Raw genomic sequence first — 22,310 nt, 5'->3', positions numbered from 1 at the left:
TAATTTTGAGATCTGTGATTGGTGGATTGAAAACTATCTGCGCTCTGATTGGAGAAGCTTAAGTGACGTACATCATTCAACCAATTAGAGCGTAGGTAGTTTCCAATCCAGCTATCCTATTGGTCAAAATTTATTAACTTAAATCGTATTTGCGCCTTTAAATAAAGAATTATATAAAAAACGAATTTTATAAAAAATCCTTAAAATTTTATGCAGATTTCAAATCTATTATATTGATTAAAAATCTTTAAAACTTTTATAGTCTACTAATTATTCTGGTTTATAAGAAACCTAATTAAAAAAATATTTGCTTATTATATATTAAAGAAGTATTCAATTCTTTTTCAGTACAAAAATGAACTATGGCCTAGCACAGGCCAATATGGCGGCTATCGGCGGCGGGAGTTATAACCGCTATAGCACTGCTGGCGTCAGCGGAAGCGGTAGTGTTGGTAACTCAGGTATGGTGACAAGCAAACAAGGATTAGCCACTTCCGCAGGTGAAAACAATCGTACAAATGTTACAATTGCAGGGCCCCGCTGTAAATTTAAATTAATGTTTTGAAGGTTTATTAAAGTCTTCGAGCTCTGTTCTCGCGATTTTAAAAAATTGTCTCCGTGTTTTTCTTTGACTTTTGAAATAGTTTGATTGTAATAAATTGATAAATGAAATAGCGTTAAATTTTAACCCATAAAAATAAGATTTTAAAACCTGTTTATATGAATCTATACAAATTTTAAATGTTTTAAAGGATTTTTCTACAAAACACCAGCTTTTGCGGGGTCAATGAATAGTAGTTGTATTTTCATTGTAAAATTGTTTACATTAATGACTAAGCTCTGTACTTGTAGGTTTTAAATTCTAATTTTGATTAATTCATGAGAACCTTGTCAAAAATAATTTTAGATGACAATTTTCTATATTTTATAAAATTAATAAGATATAAACCATTAAAGAATTGATAATGATGTCCATAATTTGTGCAGCTACAACCAGAGATACTGCATAGAGGCGTGTATGTATAAATTTTCACGAACTTTTAAAATGGCTTCCATAGTTATAGAGTAGCCGCGCAACAATATAAAACAGAAGATTCCTGAAATATATTTTTGTCAAATTATTAATGTTCAAAAACAAAAATTGGTTTATTGTTTTCTTACTTTTATTTTGTTTTCTTTACAATCCCCTTACTATCTATTTTAAATTTTAATGACATAAAGAATAACTTAAAGAATTGTATATTAGCTTCACATAAAAAAATAAAGTGATAGATATTTTTTGATCCATTACAGCTTACCAAGAATGCAGGGACTTGTAAATGGAAGAAAAACCCTTAATATTTTCAAGTTTCCAACACGCGGAAACTTGTACTGTTGTAATACTGTTAGGATTAAATATCTTCCTGTTTTTTTTAATAGCGGCTATGCCACTATGGGCTACTAAGGCCACTTGAATAAAGGCGTGTGGGGTAAGCAGATCTTTCAATTTTGGTTTTAAAACAAAGAGTAAAAATTTGTTTAAGGGGGAGTGAGTACTTTTTCTCTGGGTGATTATTCCTGGGAGGGTGAAAGAAATACGAACCAAGTAATAGTGACGTAACAAAAATCAAAGGATGAGAGGGGGGGGGGGGTGGGAAAGGAAACCCCTAAAAAAGAAATGGATTTTTGTTATGTCACAAAGATAAAAAGTTAGACACTATTACTAGGTTAAAGAAATACCCTATCTAAAACCGCCAAGAAGCTTCAATGTAAGGGAGAACCATATCGGTCAGACACACGGGTAAAGAGACATCCTGTTACTTTTATATAATAATAGATCCTTATCCCCTGATGCTACAAAATGAATTGATGTTTTTGTGTGAGAGAAATGACTGAAAAATTGATATCCAAGTCACTTTAATCAATGATTAGAAATCTTTTCTGTCCTTCGTTCCTTTTTAATCAGAGATATTTTGAAGCAGTGGCGTGCAGAGGGGGTTCATCCAAAAAATTTTAAACCTCCTTCGATCAAAAATCGAGAGACACGTAGGAAGGGGGGGGGGGGTGTATTGGTTCGTTTTTAGTGAGAGGGGCTGATCGTTCCCAACCCACTAAAAAGTCAAAAAGTGTACCTAAATTGCTAGATTGACTCGCAAAGCGCGCAATTTTGTTGTGATTTTTTTTTTATTCTGGCTCCCACCTTTGTTGTATTAGTGAGGTGGGGGTGTATACCTTTGTCAAAGTGGATGTAGAGAGGTGGACACCAATAGAGGTGTCCACTCTCCTAAATTTTGATAGTTGGGTGGACCCCCATACACCCACCTTCTGCACGCCTCTACATTAAAGGTTATAGATCCCTTTAGATCCCTGATTTGTCCCTGACTGACACCATAGTTTTAACCTGACCATTTGACCAATTTATAGGTTTTGAACTTTTAAAGGAAATAAATCTTAAGATATTGAATTTAAATTTTGATAAATTAAATGTCAGTAAGCAAAATTTTAAATAAAGGTTTTCAAAAGACGGTCATTTATTTGAAGGAAGTTACCTATTATCTGTCAATTTAGGTGATAATCATTTAATATTTAAGTTATGTTATTTATTCACTTTTACTAATTTAATTTTTATTTTAGATTACTACGATTACGACTACAGTGGTGGATATGCTGGAAGGTAATATACAAATTATTTATACATACACAGTTTTGCAATTAGTAGCTTTGCTCCTCTTTTTAATATTTTTTCTGTTTTTCATCTTAGATGTTTTATTGAATTGATTTTTAAAAGCGAGGCCTTTCTTTAATTGGGGTCGGTTCGTCCTTACACTCGTCCTTAATGGGTATATCTATTCGGTTATTTAAACATGTTAGAATTGTCCTATAGTTTGGAAACTTTGCATGATGATTCCTATAACAATTGGGTACGATTTAAAAAGCAAGCGCACGACTCTATAATAGTTACCATAAATTCCATACGTCCATTTAAAACATGTTGATTTTTAACTTTTTGACAACTTTTTAAATGATTTATTTATCCTATTAATCTGATTTTTGGAAAAATGATTTTTAGGACAACAAGTTCTAACAATATGAGCGAAGCATCTCAATAATTAAATTCTAAACATGATTGCAACAAATTTTTTTAGACTTACAAATTAATGTTCTGCTTATTAAGTTCTGACACACTACAAGAATTATTGTTCGTTTGTCCGTCCTTTTAATTTCAGGGCTTCGCTTTCATGTATGTTGTCATCCTTGTTTATTAATATTGTGTGAGTGTATCTTTTAAAAATAAATGTATAAACAATAAGTTAGCTTGGTGGTGTTTTATAAATTCTGCTTATAAATCAATACTGGAGAGTGTATTTTTAATAAAACTGAAGCTACCATAACAAAGAAATTGAGTTGTTTAATCAGGCACGAATAATAAATTTAATAAATTTCGGCTTTTGCGAAACTGATAGCTTTGTGGATAAGAAAATAATAAGACTTTATGTGGAAATGATATTAGAGCTAGCATGGTTTATGAAAGTGCATCTGTAATTATTTTTAGAAATTATTCCCACAAATTTACAGAACACTGACTGAGTCTAACAGTAATACCAATCATATTTAAATACAAAGTTTTTCTAGAAGTCTAACAACGCACTGCTTTCCCAGCGTTATAAAACAAATAATAACAAGCGAATGATTTCTTACTTCAGGGTCTTTTCGTTAGTATGTCACAACTTCAGTACGATAGAAATAGTAAAGTATATGTCCTTTCCATCCCTGCCTTTTACATTTTCTCTGTGATTTTTTTCAGTTTGAAAATTTGATGTATGACACATAATTGCTTTCAAATAGCTAAGAATTGGTCAAATTGTTGGGCCAAAGGCTCTAGTTTATACTCATATGTAAAAGCTAGTACTATTGAATAAAATTATAGATATTTTATTTCTCTCCCTCGTCTAGATGATAGAAATGGAGCCCTATATGGTACCCATAAAGCATATGGTTTATTTTCTAAATACAATATCTTTTTATCTAAGTTGCATTATTGAAGCAAAGCTAATCTATGACTTGGCTATTTCAGTACTTATGAATAATAATTGTGTAATTGAGGCGGGGGGGGGGGGGGGTGAGATCATAGACTTATATTGTGGCTCAATTTATCCCTTTGGTATTATTTTTTTGATAGGGGAGGGATATCTTATTCTTAAAATATATTTGTTGGGTTGGGTAAAACCCCCATTATTTATTTTTTACTTCATAAGATATAATTTTGATTAACTGTTTTTTGAAATATTTATGAAAAACATAGTTTTTTGATAAGAATTTACTTTAAGTCCGCTTATCCATAAATATTGTAGCTTGTGATTGGTGCGCTACTTTTGGGACACAATATTTCATGTTAAAACTAACTATCTAATACTGAAGAGGCTTCGCTTAAACTAGCTTATCATTTCAGGCTCGGAGCGGCTGTCGGTAATAACGGATATTCATCATTTAGCGGCGGATTAACGGAGAGAAACGGTGGCTATGGCGGCGGGGGCTATGGCGGTGGTTACAAAGTTATTAGGGTAAGTTTAAGCTTATATCGAGGCGAGGGTAACTGTTTAGGCCGTTTCTCTTCAATAAATTAATGAATTGCCAATAACTAATAGCTGTCCTGAACTTTTTTGCCCAATGTTTAAGTCGTGTGAAATTTCTGATTTCAAATAACTATTAAATGATCTTTCTTCTAAGCAATTAATCTACTGAACTATTACTACCCTCAATCTGTAATATTAAACCCTACCGGTTGGAGGATGGGCGGGGAGGTGGCGTTAAATGCCCCCCCCCCCCACTATGTTTTTTTTCTATCTCGTTTTCTGTGTATGAAAAGTAGAGGGCTATAACTAAGTGACTTTCGAAATAGGGTATCACACATAACTGAGAGTTGAAATTTTTTTAAATTCCTCCTTCCTGGCGGGCACAGGTTGCCAGCAAACCTGTCAAAGTCATTCTGGTAAATTTTTCTTAAACAAAGCATTTCATGTTATCAAATACTAAAATATCCTCTAGTCGTACATCCTCATATGAAATATAGGTGTTCAAGTCCTAAACCTGTCCTCCATGTCTACAGAAATCTTAAACGGTTCATGTGACCGCAATTTTTGACTTAGAGACTTTTGAAACTTAGGCTTTTTTATATGTCCTAATGACATATTACAATTTCATAAAATTCATTGCCGTTTACCTGCCGACCACCAGTTTGCGGCTGACAGCTGCTAAGTACTGCTGAAGCACCCAAAATTATTGTTTTGAGATTTTTAATATAAAATTTACATAAAGATAAACATATTCAGAAAAAATTGTTCTTTTAGCTTCAATAATAAGAAAGTTACAGCCATTTAAAATTTCAAATAGCAGAGATTTTGTTGTAAAATATAAAAGATTATATTTCCGGATATCCGACTGGATAGTTTCAATATCCGGTATCCGGTCGGATATTTAAAAAGGCCGGATATACGGCCCAACCATAGTTTGTTTTCTTTCAATATCATGAATATTTTAGCGACCGAATGAAAGTTCTCTGTTGGGCCTGATTGACATTGACTTTGAAACGTTCATCCTCCTGTTTTCCATTTTTGGTGCGGCCGCATCCTGGTTTCTTAATGAGGTAAGATAAGTACACATTTTAGTTAAGATACTCTACTCGTATATTGTGTTTGCACGTCCGTCTGTAACTGTGTAAACGTTTTTCTAAAAATCAAATATAATAACTTTGTCATTATTGATGCACTTTTAAAACCAAAAACATAAATTTTTAATAATTAAATGGGACATTTAAAAAATTCAATTTGCCTCTTAAGTTGTTTGCTGTTACACAAATAGGTGGTTGAACCCATTTTTATAGAAGCAGAAATATAATCTATGATTACGGTTTTGACCCTCTAAAAAACGTAATCTACCATTCCACTTTTCCCTCTCTTGGTGATGATATCATCAACGCCGATATCATTTTTGTAATCTACCATTCCAATTTTCCTCTCTTGGCGATGATATCATCAATGCCGATACCATTCCACTTTCAAGAAAGGCGAAACTGGAATGGTTCTTTACACTTTTAACATCGACATAATTGAAATCATACATATGTGGTATCCGCCTAGGGTAAATGGCAGACACCAGAGTTCGAATAAAGACTACGGCAGTGTGAACAGACGTGGACACCTATACTATAGAGAAGCTACGCTTCTCTAGCAATCACTAAATAATAAACATAGTCTATTCAGTTGTTTCTTTATTGCAGGTCTAAGGATAACTAAAGTTATACAACATAATATAAATACATATGGATTAGGAATAAAGATAGTTAAAGATAAATCATACAGTAAAACATAGATAATTGCAATGGTTAGGTAGATGGCTATCCCTGTCTGGGGCAGGCAGGATAGCCCATGGAACAGCACAATAGGTAGATAAGCATAGAGGGGTTGAGTGGTAGGTCTGGGTACTAAAGAGGGAAGGTTTGATGATTACTGTGACAACAACAGTCTGTGTGGGGGTGATTCTATCAGGTGAGGGAAGGCTTAGATCCTTTATCCTCAAGGTTGAGGTGGTGCTGATAACTTGGTGGTTGAAGGGGAGGGTTCCGGTGCTTAAGATGGGAGAGGGAGGGGTAACACCCCTCCCTCCATTTGCAGGACAACTGAGAGATGAAATCAATACCGTTATCTGACATATTTTCAGGTGGCTTTACAATTGTAGAATAACAGGATTTAGCTGGGTGCGTAGCATCACTATAATGTCTTGGTTTCTGAATGGTCCAGAGTTGCCTCATACCACACATACTATTTTTAAATCATGTTAATCGTAGGAATGTATAAAATACTATTTATAATTAAATGTAAAAAAAATAATAACTAGAATATACCATTACTATTATGTCGATTTAAATAAGATATACCAGTTTCGCCTCTATTGAAAGTGGAATGGTACATTATTTAACGTTCAAATGGTTTTTGTATTTAAGATGAAAGGACAAGTAACTTAATTTTTAATTTTCCCCTTAATTTTCTCTTCTGTTATTGCATAGATATAAGATTGTTTTTTTTGGTAAAGTACTTCTTTCCAATGATCATCTAATAAAACACTTTCTTGGTATACCAGTCCGTCGGTCACAAGACAAATTAAATATAAATATATGAAGATTTCGAGATTTTATATTAAACCTAATATCTTTTATTCGTGTCCTTAATTCTTGTTCTTTCCTTCCTTTCTTTTTAATGGCCACTGAACATTCACTGTCGGTTTGACAATCCATGATTTTTTTGCTTCGCTACTTATGGATGTTGTCATCCTTGTTTGCATTTTTTTCAGGCCATCGCAACAAATGGTAGAGAAATTGGAAACACTATTTGGAACTTTTTTAGTTCAGGTAATTAATAATGTGCATTACTAGATTACTCTAGGAGTCTTTTTGTCATTGATTCTTTACTTTTAATTTTACATTTTACAATTTAAATACAATTAAAGGAATGAGAAAAAAAGATTTTTTTTAGATATTACTTAACTTTTTATTATTTCATCATTATTTATCATTCGACCATTTTCGACATTATTCGTTCATCAATATATTTGTATTTTTAGCTTCATATTAGTTTGCTTTATATTGGTATAAATAACCCAGCTTGGGTTTTTAACACTTAATTAACGCTTAGTTTAATTCATTTCATAATCATAACACATTATTATACTATCCTTTTTATAACTTAGTAAACCACACAGCCTACACACCCTTTTCTACAGATTTTAGCATTGTGATGTGCTTTATTCATGCAGGGATCTTAACCCTTTGGGACTCTTCTCTCCCTAACTAAATAAAAAATTTCGAATTTTTCCTTAAAAAGTTTGCTTGTAGTTTCACTAACTTCTGAAGGGACATTTGCCAAAATGAAATAATACATATAATCATTTTAAATTTTATTAAGTGGTATCACATTGATGTCAGTGGTATACCTTCTTATAAGTGGTAGATAGGTTAATATATTAAGTGTAGATATTAACCTATTGTGTAGATATGCATACCTACGTATATCTTTGTGTGATTCCAGTTAATATTTTAGAAATTTTATACATATATAAACAGATATGCTTGCAAAACATACACAAACACAAAAAAAAACAAATACAAGATCTTTGAAATCCATCAGTCTATCCAGGGATAAAGAATAATATATTTGAAGTATTTGAAGTATAGATATTTTTTTTCTCAAAAGTTAAAAATATTCTTATTATCTTATTCATAATAAGATAACTAATTAGAGTTCTATCAATTTTAACATATTTTTACAATTTTGACTGGCGAATAATTTAGACTATCATAATTTTTCTTCACATATGTTAACCCTTATCCCTGAACAACAACTGTTTGACTATACATATCGATAAAGACATTTAACATTTTACTCATTTCAGATTTTTTTGCATGGCAGATTTCACCTTGTCAATTTATTTAAATTTAAGATTGATTGGTAACAAAGAATTGACATAATGGTCATGGAAAATCCAGGTAAGCTATTTATTTTCTTCATATTTTCTTCCCATTTATAGGCAAGTCGGGGTTTAATATATCCATTAATGGAAAATTGCAGAGAAAAAATGAATTATGGCCTGCAGCAGGCCAATATGGCGTCTGGCGGAAGCTTTAACCGGTTCGGCGGCGGCGTCGGTCTAGGAAACGGCGGCAATGGCGGTAGCCCAGGTATGGTGACAAGTAAACAAGGATTACAAGCTGCATCGCAAGGTGAAAACTATGTGGCTGAATAAATATATTTTTTCCACTTTTAAATCTTAAACTAAGACCAACATCCATAAGAAGCGATGAAAAATAAATTATGTATTTACAAACAAACCCAAGGAGTTATTGACATCATTCACGTGTTTCTTCCATTCCATTCATACAGACAGACGGAAGGACATTTCTAATTATATAGTAGCTTCTACTTACGAGAGGATATGGTTTTGATTTTAAATAACCTTTAACATTTTTAAGATTCTTTATTTCTATTTTATTTTTGGTCGTATAGAAAGAATATTTTTAATATTTAGATTACTATGATTATGATTACAGCGTTGGTGGGTATACTGGAAGGTAAAAATCGAAGAAGAAGAAATTCCCTCAATTACGTCATAAAAATGAGGGATGATGAGAGGAGGAGTGGGAAAGAAAAACCCTAAAAAAGATATGGATAATCCATCGTTTTTATGACGTAACATGCGGAGGGCCTTTTTTCGTCTTCTTAAAATTTTTTTCTTATTTCTTTACATTTTGGTCTCTTTGTTATCCTATAATATAAAGTAGTAAGCATTTTTTGTCTGTCCCGAAGGATCTCGCTAACCACTGAACCGATATTGTTCTCCTTTACATTGAAGCTTCTTATAGGCCCTAGGAAGGTTTTAAACCATTTTTGAGGAGGGTGTCTTTACTCCCCTCCGCCCCCAAAATATTTTTAAAACTCTTTTGAAACTTAAATTTAAAATGGGATAAGGTCGACTTTCCCCCCTCCTACCTTAAGTGCCCCTAGAGGCTTCTAGGGGGGGGGGGGGGGCGTAGCCGCTAGTCCTTTATAATGCAGTAGTTAAAGATGTATGTGTCCACTATGATATCATATTCAGCTGTCCATGAGGCTCCACCATTAAAAATTATAAAATAATTTAAACTTTTCCTAAAAATTAAAAGAATGTAGAAAAAAATACCTTGTACTTTTGATAATAATTTAAAAGTAGTGGAAAAAGAAATGTTAATGGAGAAAGTCGCTCAGTGTGACGTCATAAAAATGAGGTAGATGAGATTAGAAGTGGGAAAGAAACCACCTAAAAAAGAGATGGATAATCACTCATCTCTATGACGTCACATGTCTAATTTTTTAGCGACTTTCTCCATTTACAAAGAAAGGCCAATAATTTATTTCTTTTGTTAATAACAAGGACGATATTTTAGACTTGGGGCAGCTGTTGGAGGAAATGCTTATTACGGCAATGGAATAGTAGAACGGCAAGGTTTTGGAGGTCAGGGGTTTGGAGGTCAAATTATAAGGGTAAGTTTTCCGAATTTTTTATTTAAAAAAAATAAAGTCACTAACATTTTTTTCTGAGGCGGCCTTTCAAAATTTTATTTTTCATCTAAAATTCTATTTATAAATTCAGTGTTGTCAGGTTGTTTAAGTTAATACGAGAAAATATAGTTATTTATAGGGTCGGGTTGAAATTTATTACAAATTTCCCTTTTTTGAATTGTGAATTGTTGAATCCTCATTCCCCTCTAAACATCTCACTGGTACACACCCCTGCTTTTAGATGAAAATAATATATTATAAAATTATTGTTATAGAAATATTTCAGCGTCCTCAGAAGAGTTCCTTGTTAAGCCTGATTGATATTGATTATGAAACTTTTATTCTCTTGTTTTCTGTTTTTGGGGCAGCTGCGTCTTGGTTCTTAAATCAGGTATAAAGAAATAAAAAAATCTTCTAATATTTAAGTTGCAAGACATTTCTAATTGCCAAGTTTTTTGGTATGCTTTGTTTGTAAGAAGGAAATTTGTAATCTTAATTAACCTACATGTTTCAGAAATTTCAGACTTTCAAAGGAAAACAGATGCATTGTAATTATCATCAATCCTTTGCTGTTTTGAAAATATAATTTAAAGAAAAAAATTATGATTTATCATTGTTTAGGCAATTGCAACCAAAGGCAGAGAAATTGGAAATTCTATCTGGAACTTTTTCAGTGGTGGTAATCTTCAAACACATTTACATTTGCATGTGCTTTTACATTACACTTTTATATTACATAATATCTATAAACATTACACTTTATGTACATTTGATTAACATCATTAACACTTCAAAACAAACATTTCATAAATTTAATAATCTGATTTCATGGTTTATTAAATTCATCCTATTTATAATTTATCGTATGTCATAAATAGAGCTTTATGTGTTAATATTACGAACATTGAATAATGTTCATACATTACAAATTGTTAACAATCATATTTCATGTCCTAATGATTTTTATTTTAAGAGAAAATATTAATCTATGATATATTATTTTTTTAGGAAATGAAGGGAAAGGAGTTATGGATACATTGAAAGAATATGTCGCCAAGTTTGATGTTATGAATTCTCTACTTGGAGATTTTATGGACTCAAATGAGATAGGAGGTAACTTATAAATCTTACAAAATCACAGTTAATATGCATAGCATATAGAAACCACAAAGAAAATTGTTAAAAAGATGTTTAACATCCTTTGGTTGCTGCAAACTTTTAGTATGTCTATTTTAGGTTCAAATACCAGCCTGACCAGCAAGCTATTCAAGTCACTAATACCCAACATGGCTAATACTGGATCTAACCTGAATGAGGAGGATACTAGTTGGAGTAATGAGGTAACAGAACATATGACAGAGGACTGTACAGGGGAAGATGGGCAGGGTTGCCAGAAAAATCTGAGTTTTTAATACACGGGTAGTCAACAACTTTGATTTTACTATCATGTCTTTTGTAGCTAGTTATCTAAAATTGTACAATAATAAACATAGAATAATCAAAAGAAACTGAAAGTATTTTTTTTATGTTACAAAAATCAAAACCACAATCAAGCATTATTTCATATTTTTAAGAAATCAAATCAAATTGCACTTTTTAATCTAATCATTAGAAAATTTATTTATACCAAAAAAGGAAAAATATTTTTCTGGTGTTTATGTACTTTTAACAAAACAATCTTTAATCAAAAATTTTCTGTTCTATATAAAAATTTAAGATTGTTGTAATTATTCTTGCCTAATAACATTGTATCAAAAATAATAAAATGTATGTATATTATTGTAAACTAAACAAAATTATAGGATTTATTATAATATTACATTTTTGACAATTTCAATAGTGGAAGGTGTACTAGAAATACTTAAATTCTAAAATTTCTTTATAATTTATTTTCTCTCCATACATTTGTTAAATCAATTAGTCTTCCATTTAAAAAAGAGGAGCAAATTATCATAATCTTAATTTTCATTGCTAAGATTTAATTCTTAAAGCTTAAACTTTTGTTGCTGTAATACTAAAATTGCTTAAAATATCAACAGTACAAACTTGACTGAAGAAAACAAGTCTGAAAAATCAAAATATTTTTCCATCAATCAAATTTTCTGAACCATTGCATTTCATATATAATAATTGTTATTATTTACTTAACCTCTTTATGTTGATATTTCTAATAATCTGCAAACTAACTAAATTATGCTATTTATGTAACAAAATTTCAGAATTGATGATAAACTAATATGTATAGTGGGGGAAGATTTAGTAACCGTGGTGTTGGTGCAGGAGTAGGAGCCGGACTGGGACAACGTGTTGGTGCTGGGCAGCAGAGGCTGGCAGCTGGGGCAGCTTTAAAGAATTACAGAGGTGTCAGTGGCTATGGGGGTGGCTTTGGTGCAGGGGCAGGGGGATTTGGAGGGGGTAATGGAGGGTTGGGATCTGGAGCTGGTTATGGGGGTGGTTTGGCGGGGGGCAATGGAGGTGCTATAGATACAACAGGAAATGGAGTAGGTAAGAGTTTATTCACGTTTCTATTATTTTATGTTGATAAGATTGGCTACTCCCCTAGAGATCTCTAGGGGCATTTGAGGTGGTTGGGGCGAAAGTTGATTCCCACCTAAAAAAAAAATTATTTTAAAAAGGAAAAGTAAAAATATATTCTTTCGGGGTATCATTTTTTTCATAAACTTTTCCAGGACCTACGAGAAGCTACATTATATCTCTAACATTACTTTTTTTTTTCTTGCTCTATTCCTTAAATCAAATAGCAGTCATTGTCAGTGTGAATTTTTCTTGATATTTAATTAATCAACACAAATAACAGTATATTACAAAATTTTAAACATATTTAGACTATGACTATGTGTCCGGCTCTGGTTACGGAGTGGCAGGGGGTGGAGCCGTAGCTGGTGCAGCCGGTCAAAACGACAGATTGTTCACCAATGGTATACCTGGCATCGCTGGCCTTAGTGGCTCTGGACACAGGAATGAGGGTGTCACAAATTAGTAAAGTTTTAGTAAACTTAGTAATGGACATAATAATCCTTTTATTAAAGTGAGAGGATGTCTTTCTCTGTGTGTGTGTATGTCTTTGTATTTGTATCATCGAATCTCGTTAACTGCTTAACCGATATGGATCACTATTTAGTGAAGTCTAATATTTATTTTGATAGTGGGTACTACCACCATCCAAGAGAAATTAGCCCAAAATATTATTTTGACACCTATACAACCGGACTAGGCCCAGCTATGGAAAGATTTATGCAGTAGGAGGGGGACATGGGGGCTATGGGGGCCATGGAGGATATCAAACTATTATTAAGGTAATTATAGTTTTAAAAATACCTGAAATCTTATTAGATATTATCAAGGAGTTAAAATTTATTTTAAAAGTTGAAAAGCTGAATCAAAATGAATTTTTTTTCGATTTTGATTTTCCTTGTTTTTAACTTTCCAGTCTTTTTTTTTAACAAAGGTTTTTTGATGTTTATTTAATTTTAGTTTAGGTTAAGTAAAGAATATTAGATCTCCAGTAAGATAGTACTCCATAGGGATATGCCTGTTAGGGCTAGGGTCTGAGTTGTAGCGAAAAGTAAGTTTAGGAAAAAAAAAATTGGTTGGGAGGGAGAGGGTTCGTTGATCAAGAAATAGGTTTCAATGAAAGGACAAAACTTTTTATAGAACAATGACGATGGCTCTCTGCTTGATTTGATCAACATTGACTATGAAACCCTACTGCTGCTGTTGGCGGCTGCAGGTGCTCTTGGCGGCTTTGCTCTCAATCAGGTACAACTTTTAGCAGCCATCTAATTTCGACCCATTTACCCTGTAGATACACTAGCGGATGCGTCCCTAGCATCTTTTGGCTCTGTATTTGAAGAGGTAAAGATCTAAAATAGTCTAAGACCTAAAATAAATCTAAAATACCTGGTTTTAAGCTTTTTACCTGAAACTTTCCGCCCTTCCTTTGTGGCAAGGTGCGAAGAAACTAGTTATTTATATTCTACGTTTGTATAATTGACATAAAATTGCTCTATTACTAGAAAATTCTTGAAATTGTTATAAAATAAGGTAATTTTGACAACAATAAGATAATGCACAAAATTATATCATTTATTAAACATACATTACAAGGTTAATACCTTCCATAGGTAGCCAAGCAATTTGTATTATCCTTATATAAAATTACACGATGTCGTTCCGTCTATCTGTAATGAAGGATTTCGCTGACCGATGACGCGATATGGTTCTCCTTTACAGTGTAGCTTCTCATAGGTCCCAAGAAGGTTTATAATTTTTTATAACTAATTTAGGCGAAGGCAACCTCCAAATTTTTTTAAATTTTTCATTTAAAGTAAAAATAGTTTTGGGGAGGGGGTGAGGGTAACTCCCCCCCTCCCGCCTCATGATATGGGTTTTGGGTATATGGCTGGGCGAATAGGTCAAATTTTTCCCTATGACGTTACAGACAGGTGGACGGAAGACAATTGTGAGTTAAAGAGTAGTTTCACTTTATAGAATGGCGGAAAATAACACTAGATTGTAGAAAATTATAATTATACTAAAACTGTGAAATCAATAAGGGGGGGGGGGGGGGGCGTAATGACATTTATTCGTAATCCGTGAGCAAAATGGTCTTAAAATTTAGCTAGACCCTTCAAACTTGGTATATAAGCCTAGTCCTATAGGTATTACATCTAGATAGCAAAAAAATCTAAAATTTCTTATTTTAAGGTTAGGTTAGGTAAGAAAAACCCTGCGGAAATGGGGTTTTTAGGCTTTTTTTGGTCTTTTTTGATGTGGACACTTAACTTAAATTGTTTTTTCTTAGGGCTTTAACTTAAATACACTGTATCTATTCATATGGACTTTATTTAAGATGATTCAGCAAGTCGGGGACCGACCCCAGGGGGCTAGGTGGGTGGCCCGCAGGGGTTAAGTGCCTTTTTCCCAATACATATGTTGTAATACATCTAATTATAGGTTTTTTAGGTCAAGGAACTCAAATTTAGAGCTAAAATAAGCATTAGACTAATCTAAAGCTAGCCCCAGCGGGCTAGGTTGGTGGCCTGCAGGGGTTAAGTGCATTTTTTCCAATATATATCTTGTTATATATCAAAATATAGGTTTTTTAGGTTAATAAACTCAAATTCTAAGCGAAAATTAGCATTAGACTAACCTGAAGCTAACCCCCCGGGCTAGGTTGGTTTTCTGCAGGGCTTAAGAGCATTTACCTAACCTAAACTAGAAACTTACTTATATTTTAACATGTTTTTTTATAAACTTTGTCTATTAATGAGGACTTTATTTAAGATAATCCAGCAAGTGGGGAACCGACCCCAGAGGGCTAGGTTTGTGGCCCGCGGGGGTTAAGTGCATTTTTTCCAATATATATCTTGTTATATATCAAAATATAGGTTTTTTAGGTCAAGAAACTTAAATTCTGAGCGAAAATTGCCATTAGACTAACCTGAAGCTAACCCCCCCCGGGCTAGGTTGGTTTTCTGCAGGGCTTAAGAGCATTTACCTAACCTAACCTAGAAACTTACTTATATTTTTACAGGTTTTTTTCTTGAATAAACTGTGTCTATTAATGAGGACTTTATTTAAAATGATCCAGCAAGTCGAGGACCGACTAATCTGAAGTTAGCCCCAGCGGGCTAGGTCAGTGGCCTGCAGGGGTTAAGTGCATTATTTTCCAAAATACATCTTGTGATATATCAAAATATAGGTTTTTAAGGTCAAGAACTCAAATTCAGAGCTAAAATAAGCATTAGAATAATCTGAAGCTAACCCCAGCAGGCTAGGTGGGTGGCCTGCAGGGGTTAAGTGCATTTTCCCAATATATATGTTGAGATACAACCAATTATAGGTTTTTTTTAGGTCAAAGAACTCAAATTCAGAGCTGAAATAAACATTAGACTAATCTGAAGCTAACACCATCGGGCTAGGTGGGTTGCCAACAGGGCTTAAGTACATTTTACCTAACCTAACCTAAAAACTTACATTTAATATTATTTTTTTTAGGTTTTGTTTCTCAAATAAACTGTCCATTCATGTGGATCTTATTTCAGATGATCAAGCAAGTCGAAGACTGACCCCAGCGGGCTAGGTGGGTGGCCCGTAGGGGTTAAATGCAATTTTTAGAAAAAGTATGTGTTATCATACATCAAATTATAGGTTTTTTAGGTCAAGAAACTCAAATTTACAGCTAATATAAGGATCAGACTAATCTGAAGCTAGCCCCAGCGGGCTAGGTGGATTGCCTGCAAGTCCTAAGTGCATTTTACCTAACCTAACCTGGAACCTTACTTTTTTTTAGGGTTTTTTTCTGGAATAAACTGTGTCTATCTATGAGAACATTATTTAAGATGATCAAGCAAGTTGGGGACCGACCCCAGCAGGCTAGGTGGGTGGCCCGCAGGGGTTAAGTGCATTTTTAAAAAGTATGTGCTGTCATACATAAAATTATAGTTTTTTTAGGTCCAGAAATTCAAATTGAGAGCTAATAATTGAATCAAACTAATCTGAAGCTAGCCCCTGCGGGCTAGGTGGGTTGCCTGCAAGGCTTAAATGCATTTTACCAAACCTAACCTAGAATCTTACTTTTTTGAAGTTTTTTTAATTGAATAAACTGTTCATGAGAACATTATTTAAGATGATCTAGCAAGTCGGGGACTGACCCAGGCAGGCTAGGTTTTACTTAGATACACAGTGTTCAGTCCTAAAGCCATCATTTAAAAGATTCTTCATACAGGAGGCTGACCCAAGGAGGTCCCCAACTTGCTGGATCATCTAAAAAAATTTCCTCTTTCATAGACACAGTTCATTCAAGGAAAAAAACAAAAAAATAAGTAAGTTTCTAGGTTAGGTTAGGTAAAATGCACTTAAGCCCTGCAGAAGATCTACCTAGCCCGCGGGGGTTAGCTTCAGGTAAGACTTATGCTTATTTTAGCTCTGAATTTGAGTTTCTTGACTGTAAAAACCTATATTTTGATATATAACAAGATATATATTGGAAAATAATGCATTAACCACTGCGGGCCACCGACCTAGCCCGCTGGGGCTAGCTTCAGATTAGTCTTATGCTAATTCTAGCTCTAAATTTGAGTTAACTGAACTAAAAAAACTTATAATTAGATGTATAACAACATATATACTGGGAAAAATGCACTTAACCCCTGCGGGCCACCAACCTAACCTGCTGGGGTCGGTTCCTGACTTGCTGGATTATCTTAAATAAAGTCCTCATTAATAGACAAAGTTTATTCAAGAAAAAACATGTAAAAATATAAGTAAGTTTATAGGTTAGGTTATGTAAATGCTCTTAAGCCCTGCAGAAAACCAACCTAGCCCGGGAGGGTTAGCTTCAGGTTAGTCTAATGTTAATTTTTGCTCAGAATTTGAGTTTATTAACCTAAAAAACCTATATTTTGATATATAACAAGATATATATTGGAAAAAATGAACTTAACCCCTGCGGGCCACCAACCTAGCCCACTGGGGCTAGCTTTAGATTAGTCTAATGCTTATTTTAGCTCTGAATTTGAGTTCCTTGACCTAAAAAACCTATAATTAGATGTATTACAACATATGTATTGGGAAAAAGGCACTTAACCCCTGCGGGCCACCCACCTAGCCCCCTGGGGTCGGTCCCCGACTTGCTAAATCATCTTAAACAATGTCCATATGAATAGATACAGTGTATTTAAGTTAAAGCCCTAAGAAAAAACAATTTAAGTTAAGTGTCCACATCAAAAAAGACCAAAAAAAGCCTAAAAACCCCATTTCCGCAGGGTTTTTCTTACCTAACCTAACCTTAAAATAAAAAATTTTGGATTTTTTTGCCATTTAGATGTAATACCTATAGGACTAGGCTTATATACCAAGTTTGAAGGGTCTAGCTAAATTTTAAGACCATTTTGCGCACGGATTACGAATAAATGTCATTACGCCCCCCCCCCCCTTTTTAAATTGTATGGAGCTATGCATTATATCTCAATTTAGTTAACCATTTTAAGGTCATCTATTACAAGCGCGACTTCTCTAAAATTGATTCACACTCGATAAAGAGAAGAAAAACAAGGATGACAACATCCATAAGTAGAAAAGCACAAAATTTTTAATGGCAATCTGGACAATATGATTTGAAAATGAGTAGTCAATAAAAAACATACTAATTAAAGTATTTAATTTGTGATATACATATTTCTCGACGTCACCGAAACTGTCCCAATTTTGTATAACTTTTGCGGAACAAGTTCCAATTACGTCATATTTTTCTTTCCCGAAAAAGGGAGGGGGGAAGAAAATCTCTTCAAAAGAGATGGGGAAAACCCCCTTTTCTCCCATCTCTTTTTTCTTCCCCCCTTCCCTATTTTTCTTTCCCCCTTCTCTTTTTCGGGAAAGAAAAATATGACGTAATTGGAACTTGTTCCGCAAAAGTTATACAAAATTGGGACAGTTTCGGTGACGTCATATTTCTCTTTTTTTGACATCTTACTTTTCATATCACTAGCGTTTGCGCCCCTAGCATCTATGAATCTGAAGGAGGAGGAGGTAAATGACAAAAAAAGACTTAGAATATTTAGAATAAATGGCCTACATCCATCCTGGGGCCTATGTAAGTGGTTATCCCTGTAACAATATCACCTCACTAATTTATGAAAATAATTTTTAGGTTATAGCTTCCAAAGGCAGAAAAGCATTTAGACGTAAAAGATCAGCCAAGGATCAAGGTAAGTCAATATTTTATTTCGCAGCTCTATAATCAGACAATGATATAAAGCTAATTTGGACATAACAGAAGCGTCCTCTAGATCTTAACGGATAAGACAATCGACGTTTGATGGATGTAAATTTCTATTATGACAAACAATTTAACCCTTTCTATAGATTGAAATTATTGTTTTTAAAGCTTAGACGCTGTTTATAGTAAACAATTAAGATATTCCTAAATATTCTAAAGTTTTTAAGTTAACTAATGAGAAAACCTGTATGATTTACCGTCATATATCCCCTACCTCCCTAATAGAAACTATAAAATTTTAATTTTTTTTATAAATTTATTTTTTTTCAACTATATATCATTATGAAATAACCTGTAGTGAAAACCCCTGAATCATTAAAAGGACTTCCCCCCCCCCCATCCCCGCCAACCTCTAAAAAGGTTGAATATTACCCTCTTACAAAACAGGGTCCTATTCCCTTACTTATATACGAAGAATATGAAATGCGAAATTTTTCTAAACTCTTATTATTTTATACCATGGAAATCGCTATTAAGAATATTGCCATTATTGTAATCTTTTTGTAGAGAGTTCTGAATCTGCAGGACTTTTTGGAAGCGTGAGTAAGATGATATCAAGCGCTGCTGGAAAGTGGGCTCTTTCTGAATTACTAGGTAGGACATATAAGGATTATGCTAACAGAAAACTTTTCACGTTTCTTTAATATTTGTTTTATGACATATGATACTCTATAATTGTTGTATGTCCATTCATACATACATATATGTCTAACATAGACGCTGTGATAATTTTGATATTGTGCTTTTATATGCTTAACATCAATTAGTGGATTTTATATTTTTTTAGTAGCAAAGATACTCTGTAAATTTACTTTGTCTGTCCGTCCGCAAGTGATTAGTTTTTGCCTTTTCTCTCTCTTTCTTTTCTTTGTTATGTCAACTGAACTTCAGCTCTCTAACTCACATGGTTCGTTTGATCTTTCCATGAATTTGTTGTGCTTTGCTACTTATGGATGTTGTCATCCATGTTATTATCTGTTTTAGTGTAGGGTAAGTATCAAATAAAGTTTAATTTTATTAATTTAGACAAACTTTACATAATTCATAAAAAAATCTTCCAAAATTATTCACTGATAAATCTATAATGCTTAACCTATGGTGGTTTAAAGCTATTTTCTTGGCTGGTGGGACACCCCCAACTCCCCAAAAAACAAAAAAATCCCCCCCCCCCCATTTTTGGTTTTTGGGGAAGTTAGTTCATATAAAACTATTGGCAGCACCAGTAGTACTTAATTTTTTAAAATTACCTCTTGGGGCAAAGCCCCTAGAGGCTAGAAGAGGAGCCGCAAGTATAACAAATAAAAATTATACATATTTCAGAATACAGCGGACTTGAACAGAAAGAGGAGAAAAATCTTAGATTCTAAACACAAAATCTTAACCTTCCAGCGAATTAAAGAATTTTTTAGATACTTCAAATCATAAATTTGTTTGCTTTAATAGCTAAAAAGATCTTCCAATATCATAAATTTGTACTTTTTTTTGTCTTCCTTATGATTATTCAATCAAGTACTTTTTACAAAAACAAAATAAAAAAAACATCAAATTTGATAATATATAAACGTAATTAATTTTATAGGTAAAAAAATGTTTTAATCTTATTCTATATTTTTATATATATTGTAGTATAGTATAAATCCAAATGAACTCGGCTTTAATTTTATTTCACCAGTATTCAGCACTCTTTCTTAATTTCACAGTAGATTTTTGGTAGAATCCTTTTATTCGATTGTTGGGTTACAGAATCCCCCCCCCCCCTTCATCTAAGTTTATTACTTCAAACCTTGTTTTTTACCTAGGGAAATGGGTTTACGTTGGGTGCTTTCCATAACTCGAATTAGGTATAAATTGTTTCTTATTTTTAAAAATAAATTAATAAACAGAAGATGGTAGGATGGGAGGGGTGATGTGTTCCACACTCGATTTTAGGGATATTACAATTATTTTTTTTTATAATTGTAGTTAGACAAGGTTTATGTTTATATTTTTACAAATATTTATTTATTTATCATCTAATCCCTTATATTTATACTAGTAGATTCATATGAAATAAGGTCCAGGAAAAACATCTAGCTGGACTGTCTTTAACACACCTATCCTATACCCAATCTATCAAAGATAAATAGTTGGGTAAATGAAAAAAAACCTAAATGATTAACAAAATCTGCTCATATGTATATTTTGTGTTTATTTGTTAGGGATTAGATTCTAATTATTTAATTTATATCTACAATTTTTAGTCCACTTTCAATGCAGCTGTAAACTTTAAAAATGCCATCTTTTTAATTGCCAAATTTAGCACAGCCCCTGTTTTCCTTTTTAAATCCACTTGATTCCTCTGATGATTAGGGAAGAAAAGTTCAAATTAAAAGTTTGAATTTGAATTGAATTTATTATGAAAATATCAAATCAAAAACCAACAACTACTTTTTTTTATCACAAATTAAAATAAAAAAGAACTAAAAATACTTGTTTCCCTTTTTTTTCTTAAATTTTGAGAAAATAGCCTTTTTTTTGTTGGCAAATATAGCTGTGCTTCTAAAATTAAGTCATTTTTAACAATCAAGTGCAATATTTAACTAAGTCACTTTTATTAATTTTTAAATTTTTATACCCTCTGTAATTTATTTTTTTTTGTTTATTTTTAGTTTAGTTTTTATTGTAATATCTTCTTAATTTATCTTTCTTCTTGGTTCAGGCTCTGCAAATTAAACAATCCGGTTCTTGACCGCGAAGAAAACCAATGTCTTGCATGGATTTATAGAAATTGACCTTACAAATAAACAAACAAAAAGCAACACAATTATAATATTGGCTTTGAAATTTTCCCCGTAAGGGTATACCAAACTAAAATTAGTTTAATCTTTATTTTCATATCTGCGGATATATGTCTATAAAATCATGTAAGAAATATATATATGTACACACAAATCAAATATTTACACCAAGTGCAATAATTTCTAATTTATTATAAATTATCCCTGATTATAAATAAATATTACAAAAAATGTTGTTTTTAGTTTTTTTTTTAATTTGTCAAACAGTTTAGTCACTTCGTAATATCGATAAAGGAAAATTTTTCGGCTACTATTGAAAAAAAGATGTTTCATGTTTTTTTCATATTTTGCATATTTTCTCTCTTTGATATGACAACTGAAGATCTGCTCTTTAACTCACTCCATTTGTCCATTCCATGATTTTTTGTGATTCGCTACTTTTAGATATTTAATCCTTGTGTTTATGGCATTAACCAAACACGTTTAGTCATGCAAGTAAATTACAAAATGATTTAATAATGAATCTAACAATTTAACAAATCCATTTAACATCTTGAAATAGTAAAAATAATTTTACTTTTTGCTTTCTTACTAATTCCTTGTATACAATTGTTGAAAAAATTTAAATATTATAAAGATAAGATTTGGGAAAAGATGAGTTTATTT

At 32.7% G+C, this 22,310-nt stretch overlaps 2 protein-coding genes across 5 annotated transcripts; both read left to right on the top strand.

Moving 5' to 3' along the window:
* The first annotated feature begins 337 nt into the window (after positions 1-337).
* On the top strand, positions 338-12,277 carry LOC145319403 (uncharacterized). Of its 4 annotated transcripts, none has more exons than XM_080161522.1 (7): positions 338-500; positions 2,614-2,653; positions 4,430-4,541; positions 5,519-5,623; positions 7,327-7,384; positions 11,073-11,177; positions 11,301-12,277. In XM_080161522.1, exons 1-7 carry the CDS (start codon positions 356-358, stop codon positions 11,474-11,476), a joined length of 741 nt encoding a protein of 246 aa, XP_080017648.1. In that variant the 5' UTR covers positions 338-355; the 3' UTR covers positions 11,477-12,277. The 4 variants fall into 4 exon arrangements, with proteins under 4 accessions (XP_080017648.1, XP_080017651.1, XP_080017649.1 ...); XM_080161525.1 differs by having other exon boundaries at positions 353-461; XM_080161523.1 differs by lacking the exons at positions 338-500; positions 2,614-2,653; positions 4,430-4,541; positions 5,519-5,623; positions 7,327-7,384 and adding exons at positions 8,320-8,710; positions 9,058-9,100; positions 9,950-10,046; positions 10,351-10,455; positions 10,686-10,743 and having other exon boundaries at positions 11,301-11,796.
* A 10-nt stretch (positions 12,278-12,287) lies between these two features.
* Positions 12,288-20,577, top strand: LOC145319402 (uncharacterized). Its single transcript, XM_080161520.1, has 7 exons — positions 12,288-12,569; positions 12,911-13,044; positions 13,301-13,381; positions 13,740-13,844; positions 18,739-18,796; positions 19,375-19,461; positions 20,188-20,577. The coding sequence occupies exons 1-7, from the start codon at positions 12,302-12,304 to the stop codon at positions 20,232-20,234; spliced, it is 780 nt and encodes a 259-aa protein (XP_080017646.1). The 5' UTR covers positions 12,288-12,301; the 3' UTR covers positions 20,235-20,577.
* The last annotated feature ends 1,733 nt before the right edge of the window (positions 20,578-22,310 follow it).

Source organism: Acartia tonsa, chromosome 5, assembly GCF_053477335.1.
Source record: "Acartia tonsa isolate MP-2025a chromosome 5, ASM5347733v1, whole genome shotgun sequence".
Classification (NCBI taxonomy): Eukaryota; Metazoa; Arthropoda; class Copepoda; order Calanoida; family Acartiidae; genus Acartia; species Acartia tonsa.
This window is presented reverse-complemented; position numbering and strand designations above follow the sequence as displayed.